General features: G+C 42.5%; 1 protein-coding gene across 1 annotated transcript in view; it reads right to left on the bottom strand.

Annotated features, from left to right (window-relative positions):
- Positions 1-14,087, bottom strand: part of AVEN (apoptosis and caspase activation inhibitor) — a 197,796-nt gene extending 183,709 nt beyond the window's left edge. Inside the window, exons 1-2 of the mRNA XM_042943129.1 lie at positions 14,008-14,087; positions 8,940-9,402 (exon numbers count right to left, since the gene is read on the bottom strand). Of these exons, the coding sequence (XP_042799063.1) occupies positions 8,940-9,402; positions 14,008-14,087 (543 nt within the window). The remainder of the gene's footprint in view (positions 1-8,939; positions 9,403-14,007) is intronic.
- Positions 14,088-14,604: the final 517 nt, after the last annotated feature.

A 14,604-nucleotide genomic window follows, 5' to 3' on the forward strand; every position in this document is an offset into this window, starting at 1 on the left:
ATTTTCCCAAAATGTAACTGTTAATGATCCTTTCAAGCCAGAGATTATAGAAACCTAAATATGGTGACTAATTATTTCACAGAATATACACACATGAATCACATTTGTCAACATTAGTAACTTCCCACAGGTAAATAAATGGAGGAATCACGGCACTGATAATCCAAGAATATATGTGACTTTTTGGTAACAGTCCTGTCATCTCAATGATGCCTTGCTTAAATTAATATTAAAATGTGCTTGCTATCTTTCAACACAAGTTTGACTGGGTACTAAAGAAGATGGGTCAGCGGCACCTGGGTGGCTCAGTCGCCTGAGCGTCCGACTCTTGATTTCGGCTTGGGTCACGATCTCAGTCATGGGATTGAGCCCTGTGTTGGGCTCTGTACTGGGAATGGAGCCTGTTTGAGATTCTCTCCCTCTCTCTCTCTCCCTCTCTCTCACTCTCTCCTCCCCCGCCCCCACTCAACGCACACATGCATGTGCACTCACTCCCCCTATCTCTCACACAACAAAAGTATAGATCAGACACACCTGTATCAGTCCTTCACAGAAAGAGGACCCAAAGAGAGGATTAAATATGTACAACAGGGAATTCATTCTCTCAATCTCCCACATGTTTTTTTAATTTTCCTACTGTTTGCATATACCAATGACATGATATGGATTGCAGGAAACAGTATCCCTGGGAGTGCTGTTTTTACAGAAATTGTCTTTTAAGCAAATTTAAGGCTCATGGACATCAGGTTGGTCAAATTCTAAAACAGCCTCCTAGCAACATCGGGATAAAATTAAACACATCGATTTGTATTTCTTGTCAACATCCTTCGACACCCACTCAAAAGTGAAAGATTATCTATATCAATTTTCCACGCACTGCCCCATGACACCTTTATAAAAAATTCTGAGACCAACAAAACTGTTGACATTATTTCCATCCCAAAAGAAAAAATATTAACAGCATTAAAGCATTTGTTCTTGGTACTTCAACACACACACACACACACACACACACACACACACACGCAAATGGCTTCTAACAAAAGAAAATAAAATTTCAAAAAGAATGAATCTAATGTCTATAAAATACAAATAAGTATCTATAGTGTCTATAAAATAGAAATAAGTATGTGTCAGTATGGTCCTTATTTCTCCTTTTGATATTTCAAAGCACATCAGGAAACAGTGACATCTGAATAGAAAATCTATTTTCAACCACTTAATTTCTTTTTTAAAAAAGTCTTTGTGGGGGGGCGCCTGACTGGCTCAGTTGGTAGAGCATGCAACTCTGTCTTGGGGTCATGAGTTTGAGCCACATGTCTGGGGTACAGTTTACTGTAAAAAGTAAAACAAAAACAAAAACAAAAACAAAAACAAAAACCAAGTCTAGAAAGTCATGCTGTGGTGTGGGTAGGACCAAAAGACCTAACCAGGCCTCTGGAAACCTCACTTTCCCAGAATCATGGAAAATAATCACTACTTTTCTGGAGAAAACAGTGAAAGCCCAATGGCTTAGCACCTAATTCCCCAGAAAACAGATCCTGGTAGTCTAGAGTTATGAGCTTGCCATTTTCCATCTGAGCATCAGTTAAAACAAAGACAGAAACACCATTAAGAATGACAACAATTGGAAACTATACTCCACAAGTGGTGCATCGTCCCCCGCCAATAAATAAATAAATAAATAGATAGATAGATAAATAAATCCCTCTGGGTAAATACATGTAAATAACTATCATCCTTAAAATAATAATAATAATAATAATAATAATAATAATAATAATATAATAATAAAAGAGTAAGTAATGTGTTCTTAGTCAACAATCCCAAAATGGAGTATCTATACACCTGGGGGTTCAGGAAGATTTCTCAAAAGGTATATGAGCAAGGAGTTCTTAAGGGAATTAAGTTTCAGATCTTCAGTGTCCATACTCTCAACCGAAAACAGTCTTAGAAAGCGCTTGAGGACGGGCGACCCCTGCTCAGCCATTCTCACTCTGGCTGTCGTGCGTTCCCTGAGGCCCCAAGCAAAGGGATAATTTTCAATAGAGGTATAGATGTTGAGAGAGTATAACTCTAAAGACTGAGTAACAAGTCCCGCAAACCAGGAAGGTTCCAATTCCTTGCTTTAGACAAAACTGAAGGAGAACCTAATCCAATTGTCAAATGACAGATCATTAAAAAAAAATTTTTTTTATAATAATGATTTTGATATAGAATTAGAAAGGTATTCAAAGAATTGAGTGACACATATGATGAAGCTCCAACCATTACCTCATGCTTACATGTATAAAAACCTAATTGGGAAGAGAACTGACACTGAATCCTATTTCGTTCAGGCAATAAGCCACATTTATCCATGGATACCTAATCAAACTCATTAGGGAAAATGAGATGCATTTACAGTAAAATTTTACCTTTACGGGTAACAACTGCTAATCAAAATAAGTTGTATATTAATCAGTATAATCGCAATTTAACCTAAAAGAAAAAAATTTACATCCAAGCCCTTAAGGTTATGAGACTTTTTTTTAAAAAATCAAAATTCATTACAGGGAAGCAGAAGAAGTGATTGCTAAAAGCTTTTCAAGTTTGAAGATATATTAGATGAAGTTCTAGGAAGATGTGGACTCAAAACATAAAATAAGGTGCACCTGGGTGGCTCAGTAGGTTGAGGGTCCGACTCTTGGTTTCAGCTCAGGTCACAATCTCAGGGCTTTGTGGGTTCGAGCCCCTTATTGGGCTCTGCACTGACAGTGCAGAGCCTGCTTAGGATTCTCTCTCTCTTGCCCCTCTCCTACTTGTGCTGCCTCTGTCTCTCTCAAAATAAATAAAGAAACTTTAAAATAAAATAAAACACAAAATAAAAAGAATAAGAAATAATGTAAATCTTCTCACTGCTGAAAAGTTTATTAATGTGAGATTCTTAAATGGATGATGGTGAATATCAAACCACTATAGTATTTGGACTCCATCCAGGTATAAGAATGATGCGACAGTTCTATTTAAAATGTCAAATATACAATTAATTAAAATGTCAAATCAACAATATGCTGGAAACTTTACATTCTGAAACTATATGAACCAATGATCAAAAGTATTAACTGTAAATGTTAAAGTACAATGTCATAGATAATTTATCAAAAAAAACTTTAAGCAGAATACCAGCAGAAAGTGTCAATAATGTAAATATTGTAATGTAAAAAATATGTAAGTGATAGAATGATCAGTGAGAAAAACAGATCTCAAAACAGTATATGTTATTAGCAAAGTAGTTACCGTGTTTGAGGAGTGGTCTACAGCAGAGGAAAGGGCCAATTTCATGGATTACCAAGAACTAATCTTTTTTTTCTTCTTTTAAAGACTTTATTTTTAGCTAATCTCAAACTTACAACCCCGAGATCAAGAGATGTATGCTCCACCATCTGAGCCAGCCAGGCACCCCTTACCAAGAGCTATTCTGAAAGCAATTTTCTTTTAGGACACTTGAGCACATTCAGTGTCTAAGTGAATTTACGTCAGGCTTTGTGAAAAGGGAAGAAATACAGCCTAGAGGCTATCAAGTGTGAGCTTTAACGGACTCTCCATCTCTGTCTGGCTGGCACAATGAGGGGCACTCCTTTCAGCAACAATGAAGGAGCAAATGCTATAGAAACCTGTCAGCAACTTGGATTTGACATCTTTTCTTCCTCCAGGTTCACGGTAAACTTGAATATCAAAGTCAGAGATATCCCTTTTACTGAAATAGTAGCAATGAAAATGTCAAGGGCATCTAGGATTAATTACTATTCAGGCAAAGCATTTATATTTTTGTTTGCAAAGCAAAAGTTTGGTCAGAAAAAAAAAGTTACCTCCAAGTTCTTACTCTCCTTAATGTGGCTATAAACAGCTGCCTTATCTTTAATTGGACATAAATAATTTAAAAATGATTAAAAGCAGCTGCCATTTGAACATGAAGCAAGAAAGCAAAGATCTGCCGACATCCACAATAACCAAATACGGCATCAGTGTTACCTTCAATCCTGATCACCATTTTGGAACATCAGAAAAACAAAGGTGTGTGAAAGAATCATACAACAGTCCGCCACACTTGACCTTTCAAATCTCATATCACTCTAGAAACAGCTTAGGGACACAGTGGAAAAAACAGTTCTGGAACGAAAATGCTTGGGTTGAATCCAGGCTCTGTAATTTTCTGGTTGCATGATAATGGATAAGTTAGTTAACCTCTCCTAATTGTGAGTTATCCAAGGACTACCGATAGGCCTTGAGTTCCTCTCTGCTAGTAGCTCATCAGAAAGATAAGTATATGGGATGCCTGGGTGGCCCAGTTGGTTAAGTACCAACTTCCGCTCAGGTCATGATCTCACAGTTCCTGAGTTCCAGCCCAGCGTTGGACTCTGTGCTAACAGCTCAGAGCCTGGAGCCTGCTTCAGATTCTGTGTCTCCCTCTCTCTCTGCCCCTCCCCTGCTCACACTCTGTCTCTCTTAAAACTAAAATAAAACAGGGGCACCTGGGTGGCTCAGTCAGTTAAGCATCCGACTTCGGCTCAGGTCATGATCTCGCGGTCCATGAGTTCGAGCCCCGCGTCAGGCTCTGTGCTGACAGCTCAGAGCCCGGAACCTGTTTCAGATTCTGTGTCTCCCTCTCTCTGACCCTCCCCCATTCATGCTGTCTCTCCCTGTCTCAAAAATAAATAAACGTTAAAAAAAAAAAAAAATTAAAAAAAAAACTAAAATAAAACATTAAAAAAAACTAATAAAAAAAAGATAAGGGGTGCCTGGGTGGCTCAGTCGGTTAAGCGTCCGACTTCAGCTCAGGTCACGATCTCACGGTCTGTGAGTTCGAGCCCGATGGGGCTCTGGGCTGATGGCTCAGAGCCTGGAGCCTGCTTCCGATTCTGTGTCTCCCTCTCTCTTCTGTGTCTCCCTCTCTCTCTGCCCCTCCCCCATTCATGCTCTGTCTCAAAAATAAAAAAATAAAAAGATAAGTATAATACTAACAAATCCTAGTATGCTTTAAGTTAATGACTACATCCAGTGCAATGTCATGCTTCAAGTAGATAGATATTCAATGGAGATAATTAGCTTTATGATATGCTTACCCAAACTCCGTAAACTTAGGGTTCATGTGATCTACACAGGGAATGATTTAAGTGCAAGAGACTAGCAGACCCAATGTGTTCAGTAAAGTTCCCTTGGAGAATTACTTGTCTGGTACTTGTTTAGTCTTATTTTGTCCTGATTTTCATTAACAAGCCACGTGTATGTAGTGGTCGAAAATAGAAAACAGGGGTGCCTGGGTGGCTCAATTGGTTAAACTTAGGACTCTTGACTTTGCCTCATGTCCTGATCTCACAATTTGTGAGTTTGGGCCCCGCAAGGGGCTCTGAGCTAACAGCCCAGAATCTGCTTGTGATTCTCCATCTCCTCTCTCTCTCTGCCCCTCCCCCAGTTGTGTTCGCGCACATGCGCACGCTCTCTCTCTCTCTCTCTCTCTCTCTCTCTCAAAAATAAACTTAAAAAAATAAAGTAGAAAGCGAAAGGTGTAAACAACATTAAGTTATGGAATTAGGTAACTAACTGATCCTCACACAGCTAAACCTCTATCATGAATTTCTTTCTTTCTGATCATTTCAATTACTCTCCATTTGGGGCACAAATCAACATGCAATAGGAGAGCAAGGAGGCCTCAGGCAGGGCAATCAATCTTGTCCCCCTTAATCTTTACACACCAAGAATGGTATTCCTAGCAAGCCTAAAGATGAATAGTACTTCAGAATCTAAGAAGTGCAAGGACTTAGAGATCACAAACCAAACCAAAAGGAAGAAATCCTTCCAACATCTCTTTATCCAGGTTTGACTCAAAATAGGATGATAGTGGGAACAGTGGCAGAAGTGGTGATGGCTGCAGGGATCAGTGATGTCCCAAGCTCTGTGCCACACATTTACATATGCTGACACACTGAATCATTAAACTATGCAGGGAAAAAAAAAATCCCAAAAGAATATATAAGATGGGATTTTTTTTATTAATTTTTTTAACGTTTATTTATTTTTGAGACAGAGAGAGACAGAGCATGAACGGGGGAGCGTCAGAGAGAGAGGGAGACACAGAATCTGAAACAGGCTCCAGGCTCTGAGTGGTCAGCACAGAGCCCGACACGGGGCTCGAACTCACGGACCGTGAGATCATGACCTGAGCCGAAGTCGGACACTTAACCGACTGAGCCACCCAGGTGCCCCTAAGATGGGATTTTTAAGACGATCCCAAAAAGGGATCAAAGCCCAAAATTTTAATAGGTTACAATATTAACATAAATCAAAAAATATATTATTCATTCTCAAAACAATATACCATCATTTTACTCAATTTAGTTCCATAGAGATGAGTAAGATAGAAGCACCTTCATTCACTCAATTTATCAGGTTAAAGACACTTGTTATGAAACGCCTATGTGTCAGACACTGTAGTAAGTACCAAAGGTACCATTACTACAATTACTATTAAAACATGATCCCTGCAGCCAAAGGAGCATCTATCTACCTTGCTCTCAGTTAAGAGGTGACTGGTTCACAAAAATGTAAGAGATAAGACAGAGTTGAGTCAAGAGCAGCTTAGTATAAATTCCAGCTCTGCCACTAGCTATAAAAGCTTGGGCAAGTCAATTAAAAATGAAGATTTTTAATTGGTAATACTGAAGATTTTATATATACAATAGATACAAAATGAAGTTGTTATAAAGTTAAAAAATAAAGTTGTGGGGTGCCAAGGTAGCTCAGTCGGTTGAACATCCAACTTTTGATTTCGGCTCAGGTCATGATCCCAGGGTTGTGGGATGGAGCCCCACGTTGGGCTCTGTGCTGAGGGTGGAGCCTCTCTCTCTCCTTCTGTCCCTCTTCCCCACTCGTGTGCACTCTGTCTCTCTCTCTCTCTCTCTCTAAAAAATAAAAAATAAAAATTTAAGAAAAATAAAGTTGTAATAAATACATAAGTTATGGAGCACCTGGCTGGCTCGGTCTGTTGAGCGTCCGACTTCAGCTCAGGTCATGATCTCACTGTCAGTGGATTCAAGCCCCGCATCAGGCTCTGTGCTGACAGCTGGGAGCCTGGAGCCTGCTTCAGATTCTGTCTCTCCCTCTCTCTCTGCCCCTCCCCCACTCACGCTCTTTCTCAAAAATGAAAGTTAAAAAAAAATGTTTTTAATTAAAAAAATAAGTTGTAACAAAGTTATACTACATATATATATATATATATATATATATATATATATATATATATATATATGCAACATATATACAGTTGATTCTTATACATATCCTAGGATAGGGGTGCTGTGGAAAATTCCACATATAATTTTTGATTCCCCCAGAACTTAATCACTAATAGCCTACTGTTGTAATCCTTACCTACTGACTGGAATCCTTACCAATAATGTAAACAATTAACACACAACTCGTATGTTATATGTATTAGATAATGTATTCTTACAATAAAATAAGCTAGAGAAAAGAAAACGTTAAGAAAATAATGAAAAGAATACATTAACAGGACTATACTGGTTTATAAAAGAAAAAGAATCCCCATGTAAGTGGACCCACAAGCCTGTGTTGTTCAAGAGTCCACGGTATACAGTTGTTATGAGGACAAAATGTGTTGCCAGTGTGCACTAGATTGATCATTTCCTGCCAACTGAACCTAAGAATTTCTTCATACCTCAAATTTTACTTATTTCCTACTTTAATCCTAACCAGGTTAAGTATGTTACACTTAATTTTAAGTTTTCTAATTTTTTTTCAAGCTCTGTATTTCGGTATACAATTACTACCTTTAGGGACATCTTAACCTTCTATGCCCTTAAAATACTCCAAACATTTCAGTAACAAGAAATTTTGCCTCAACCAAAATTTTGTTTTAATCTATGCACACAATAATTAAAAATACACAGTTTTGGGCTGAAAATATGATAGTGGTAACAGTGGCAGAAGTGGTGGTGGCTCCAAGGATCAGTGATGCCCCAAGCACTGTGCCGCTCAGGTACGTTTTGCAGTACAAATGTTAAAATACCAGCTCCTAAGAGACCGTACTCAAACCCCTTTAGCTGGGAGATAAGTGAAGTTTGCCCCCTATCATGCCCTGCTCCAAGCTGTTAAGTGCTCTTCTATGAACGTGTGAATAAGGTCGATCACATTGCTATTAAAATTCAGACCCGACTGCAGAAACATTTCCTGATTAAAAAGTTTTAAATACGAAGGCCAGTGACCCCTGATTCCGACACTTGTGTAATAAAAGAACTATGCTATTAAAAGAAGAGAGACAACTATGTATCTGATCCTGTTCCCAAATCCTATAGAGTCCATTCCGTGGTGGGCATTCTTTCAGGAAACCTTTATTATCCTACCGTGTGTTAGACCTTGCACAGTGAACACAACAGATCAAAAAAAAAAAAAAAAAAAAAAAAATCCCTGCCCTCCTAGTAACAGGAACATCTGCCCATACTGTAAGGCTGCCCAAGTCTCAGTTCCTCCAGACCAAGCGCTGGCCGCACCCCCACACCACAACGATCAATACCGGTGACACTCCACCCGAAACCAACAAGCCAGCTAGCCTTGCAACCCTGACACACAGCCTCGGCCCCGGCGTTCTTAGCCATTCCGGCCCGGACCACTTGGGCAGGGTGGGGAAGCCCTCCGAGCGGCCACTCCCGCGCCACCCCGGCGGGGAGACAACCGGCGGCTCAGCCCCAGACGCGCCACGTGCGCACCCTGCGTGCGCCCCCGCCGCCCTCCGCCCGTCCCGCGCAGGCGCAGGTGCCGCCGCCGCCGCCCTGCTCGCGAGCGGCCAGCAAGCCGCTCGCGGCTCCTGACTCGCGGCGGGGCCTCATCAGACCCAGTCCCACGAAATCGCGGCCCGGACCCCACAAGCCGCCGCCTCTTACCGGCGCTCTGGCCCAGGCGCCCCGGCCTCCTGGCTCCCGGCGGCCGCCTCGCGGGGCGCCTCCTCCTCGCCCTCCGCGGCCGCCGCGGAAGCCCCGACCGCGACCCCGGCGGCCGCCTCCGTCCCCGCCGCCTCTCGCCACCGCCGCTGCGGCTCCCGCCCGCTCGCGGTCGCGGTCCCCGCCCGGCCGGTCGCGGCCCGGCCGGCGTCCGCGGCCGCCCCGAGCTCCTCGCTCCGCCTGCATCTGGCCGCCGCCGGCGATGCTGAGCGCGCCGGAGCTGGGCCGCGGCGGAGACGCCCTTGCCCCACCGGAAACAGGTCGCTCGCAGGAGCCGCGAGCGACAGGCCCCCGGTGGCGGCGAGCGCGGGGTGCGGGGCCGGGGATGGAAGCCGGCCGCGGCGGGGGCGGGGCGGCCCGGGGCCTGGCAGGTGGGGCCGGAACCGGGGCCCCGGGAAGGCTGGGGCTTCAGAGGAAAGGCCCACTGGTGGGAGCGGGAAGTGGGGGACTCGGTGGGTCTGGCGAAGGGACCGTGGCTCAAGGACGGGTTATAAAGTAAAGTAAATGGATGGGTTAAATTGTTTGTATAATTGGAACTCGTTTTTGTTAAAAAAAAAAAAAAATTGTGAATATGAGTGTAATTGCATTAGAAAAAAATCTAAAAAGTATATACCAGAATGTAAGCAGAGGTTAATTAACGGTAAGGTGGGACTCCCAGTGAGTTAATTTTTCCTTTTTTCCCCCGTTTAATCTCTTAATTATCAAGCATGAATGTGTATAATTATTAAAAGTACTCTGAACTCAGGGTTCAGGAGGAGGTATGGAGGAGAAGGCGGGGGGGGGGGGGGGGGGGGGATTGTCTCGGGTGAGAGGTGTGGACTGCAGCAGGCAGGTGGGATAGCACAGTGCAAAACTGGTGATGAGTGGAAGGGCTCTGAAGTCCTTGCGAGAACTTCTGTAATAATGACTACTTTAGCCCACACCTATTGAGCACCTGAGTGTTTAATTCTCCTGGCAGCCCTTTTAGGTAGATACTAGCGTCACTCTTATTTTGCAGATGAGAAGCAACCCTAGAGGTTAAACAATTTGCCTTATGTGGTACAACTGGCATTTTAACTCAGGTGGACTCACTACATTCTATTCAGTGTGTGTGTGTGTCATCACTTCTTTAGTAGAAACTTGTGCGACTTACCCATGATTGAGTAATTATATTCCTTTTTATTGCTAAGTGGTAGTCCATTTTATTTATCCAGTCTACTTTTTTAACCAGGAGAAGAAGGGCAATTGGTCATGTGGATACATGGGAGCCATTTTTAACTTTGTATTACAGAAACCACATAGCATAAACAAGGGCTAACTAAAACTCCCATCATCCAATCAGCATAGCAAAACAATTGGGTTTTTTTTCCCCTCTTCTCAGTCCTTTTTTATATCCATATGTACTTAACACTGTTCATTGCTTCTAATCGTCTTCCCTATGCCAGCCACACTGCTTTTGTCCTGGAGATTTACAAAAAAACAAACAAAAAAAGCAATCCCTGCCCTCAAGAAGCTCTTTTATTTTTTTTTTTTTTTATGTTTATTTAATTTCGAGAGAGGGAGACAGAGTGCAAGCAAGGGAGGGGCGGAGAGAGAAGGAGACAGAATCTGAAGCAGGCTCCAGGATTTGAGCTGTCAGCACAGAGCCAGATGAGAGGCTCAAACTCATGAACCATGAGATCATGACCTGAGCCAAAGTCAGACACTTAACTGACTGAGCCACCCAGGCTCCCTGAATAGCTTGCTTTCTGTAAGGATAACCTCTAAACAGATGATTGCTCTGGAGTGCTGAGTGCAGTGGGAGGTTCAAGGTGAAGGCCCAAAGGAAGAAAGAAACTAGGCCTAAATGAATAGCCCAAGGCCTCATGAGAAATACGACCTTGAACAAAGGCCTGATGGCTAAGCAGGAGTTTGCCTCATTGGTAAGTGGGATCTGGGAGCTTTCTAAACAGAAGGAACCACTGAAGGATTGGAAAGAAAAAATCTTAAACATAGTGATGCATAGTTCAGAGTACAGTTCTGAGTACATCCTACATAGCACCTGATGTAAACCTCACAGCAGCATTAGGAGGTTGTACTAGTGTTGGCCCGGTTTTACAGATCAAGAATCTAAGTAACATCCAAGACTACACAGCTAGTACATAATTGAAGGATTGGAACCTAGGGCAGTCTGAGCCTATGTTGTTAACCACTACACTCAGAAAATCATTCTGTAGAGGAGCATTCAAACTCTAGGCAGAGCCATTAGGAAGCTACTAGAATAGTCCCAGCCACAAATGATTAGGGCCTAAATTAAGTTGAGAGCTGAGGAGGCAGATAATGAGAAAATTGATAGGACCCCTTGTCCAATTGTAACTGGGCTGGGGGGCGAGAAGTTGGAGGTGATGCCCAGGTTTCTTTCTTGGTAGTTAATGATGCCTTTAGTCAAGAGAGAATACAGTGGAGGGAGATGTGTCAGGGAAGGTTGTCAGCATAACAGTATTTTTTAACATCATATTCTATATTTTTCTGTGTTAATTTGTTGTCTCCATAGTTAACATTTTTTGTTAGTGGACACTATTATGTCTTACACAGTACATCAACTTTTTCTTTTCCTTGTCCACTGATCTCCAGCCTTTCCCCCTTTTTTTTATTCCCCCATACCCTATTTTCCTCATTTTCTTCCATGTCTCTGTGAAATTAGGACTGTCAGCACCCAGGATTAAGTTATTCATCCCCATGCTAAACTCTCAAATTCAATAGTCCCACCTCTGAACACTAAACAGGAAGATGAGAATAGTAACAACAAATGTATCCTTTTCCCTGTGCACCAAAGAGGAGCTAACAGAAGATACAAACAGATAAGAAAGGCTTGTTTTAAGACTACATTGGTCAGCCTGGACCCCCATCTTCTGTGTAGCCAAGAATTACAATGTTTTGGTACATTATCTCATCCTAATTCTACATTCAGTGACAAAGTTGGTAACTTGAAATGGGTCACAGTTTCAAGCACACCACAGAAATTGGCAAAGTTTTGTAAACAATTTGCTCAAACTTATACATGACAGAACTGGGATTTATACCCATTCAGTCTGGTTGCAGAATCTGTGTTCTTAAGTCTATGCCGCGGATGCCACCAGAGGTCCAGAGCCTATATTACTCCCCTTCCCCTTCTGTCCTTTTGAGTTTTGTTTTTTGTTTTTTTTTTTTTAATTTAGCCAGGAGTATTTAGATATGGAAAATTCTTGTATTTTAATGTTTATTTATCTTTTTGGGAGACAGAGAGAAAGGCGGGGAGGGTCAAGAGGGAGGGAGAGAGAAATCCCAAGAATGCTCCACGACACTATCAGCGAAGAGCCCCCGACGCTGGGCTGGAACTCATGAACCAAATGGAGATCGTGACCTGAGCGGAAACCAAGAGTCATATGCTTCACCAACTGAGCCACCCGGGCGCCCCTAGATGTGGAGAATTCTGAGATCTCCCTGCTAACCCCTCCTAACTGGAAGGACACCTCTAGCTGAAGTTCTTCTAAGATGTTGAGTACGCTGTCCTCATTTGATTCTGATCCACGTGGTAAAGAGATCATCAAGGATAAAAAAAAAAAAATTTCTTGCATTGCAAGAACCCAGAGACCTTTTGATTTTATAAATAACAAAAGGAAGGAAGGTTTTTCCTGCTATTGCTTTCACTTGATACTCCTGATTTTAAATGTATGCCGTTGCATGAATAAAAAATTCAGTTTTCCCTTAGGTAGTATTCATGAGATATCAAAAAGAAAATGCTGAATTACATAGGTGGCTCTTTAAGAAAATAAACTGCACTATTTGCATATTTTTTAATATACATGACTTGATTTATTACAAAAAAAAAAAAAAAAGGCAGTTAATTGCTTAAGGCAATAGTTTTCAAAATGTGGACCAGCAGCATAGCATTACCTGGGAACTTGTTAGACATGCAAATCTGCAGGCCTAACCCCAGAATCAGAAACTGGAGATGAGGCCCAGCAATCAGTGGTTTAACAACCATCCCCATCAGGGGTTCAGATGCATGGTCAAATTTGAGAACCACTGAATCAAGGTAGTATTTCAGCCTTCAAATATCACCCAGAAACCTAATTCCTAGCCCGAGCTTACATATTCTCACTGTTTGATAAAAGTGGATGTTATGATAGGACTTAAAACTCTTTTTTAATAATAAATTAAAGGGGCGCCTGGGTGGCTCAGTCAGTTGAGTGACTTCGACTCAGGTCATGATCTCGAGGTCTGTGAGTTTGAGCCCCGTGTCGGGCTCTGTGCTGACAGCTCAGAGCCTGGAGCCTGCTTCAGATTCTGTGTCTCCCTCTCTTTCTGCCCCTCCCTCGCTCATGCTCTGTCTCTCTCTCTGTCAAAAATAAATAAAAACATTAAATAACAATAATAATAAATTAAAAAACACTGTCCCTTTGCAAATAAATGTTCAAGGGATATGCATCTTCCTGATTCTTCTCTTCATAGGCAGATTTTCTAGTTTTGTTGATTTCTGATGCTTAGTATATAAACAGTATAAACTGGAGAACATTGATAAGGTCTCTCCAAAAGCGGTCTCTGTATCTAGTAGATGTTTTTGAACAGCCACAGCCACTATGGAAAGTGCTCCAGGACTGCAGGGGGAGGAATCTGACCAGGAACTCTCCTTTCAGCCCAGAATCCTCAGCCTGGAACCTGGTAAAAAGATAAGAGCAAGTGAACTGCCTGTAAGGTCACAACAGTGCCCAGTCCTCTAAAGCTAGTCGCAGAACAAGCGAAAATGGGGCAAACTGCCAACATACAGGATTCACGACTTGCTCCCTCCCTCTCTCTTCCTCCATCCCCACTCTCAGCTGCTGACCTTGCTTTCTACTTCACAGAGAAATGAAAGCAATCAGGAAAGAATTTCCACTGCCATTACTCACAGACTATCTACATCAGTGCCCATCTGCCCTGCCGTGTCCTCTCCAGGTTACTACAAAGGGGTCTCTGCTCCCGTGTGAAGCCCGGGGCCTCTATTACTGCACTAAGTCCAATCCCTGCTCACCTCCTCGAGGACATCTCTCCAGCAACTGCCCCCACTCTGTCCTGCTCGGCAGTTTTTACCTTCCAGTGGATCATGCACATTAGCGTGCAAATATGCTATCCCTCTGCCTCTCTAAAACAAAACAAAAACAAGAAAACTCTTGGCCCCATATCCTATTCCATTTTCATAATGGATTTCTATAGCAAAGCTCCTCAGAAGAGTCCTCTGCAGCACTGTCTCCAGCGTCCTCCGTTCACTAATCCGCTCCACGAGGCCTTCACCATTACCATCTCACCAAATGACCTCCCAGGGTTGTCCCGGATCCCCATGTAAGTAAGTCCAATCGTCAGGCCCCGGTCCTAGGCTCTTGTTCCATGCACCTCATCTGATACAGTTCATAACTCCATCCTCCACGGACTGTCTTGCTGCCGCTTCCAGAACAACACACTACCCTCAGAACGCAAAAATAAATACATTCGCCATGCCTTTAAGTCTGTCAGGGGAAGACTTGGACAATACCATCCAGAGCTCCCGGACTTCCAGATTCTCACATAAACCCGTCTGGGCAGCACCTCCCAGCCCGTTTCATGTCATGGCACACACAGGAAATGATATTAT

This window comes from Panthera leo, chromosome B3 (assembly GCF_018350215.1).
Source record: "Panthera leo isolate Ple1 chromosome B3, P.leo_Ple1_pat1.1, whole genome shotgun sequence".
NCBI classification, from domain to species: Eukaryota; Metazoa; Chordata; class Mammalia; order Carnivora; family Felidae; genus Panthera; species Panthera leo.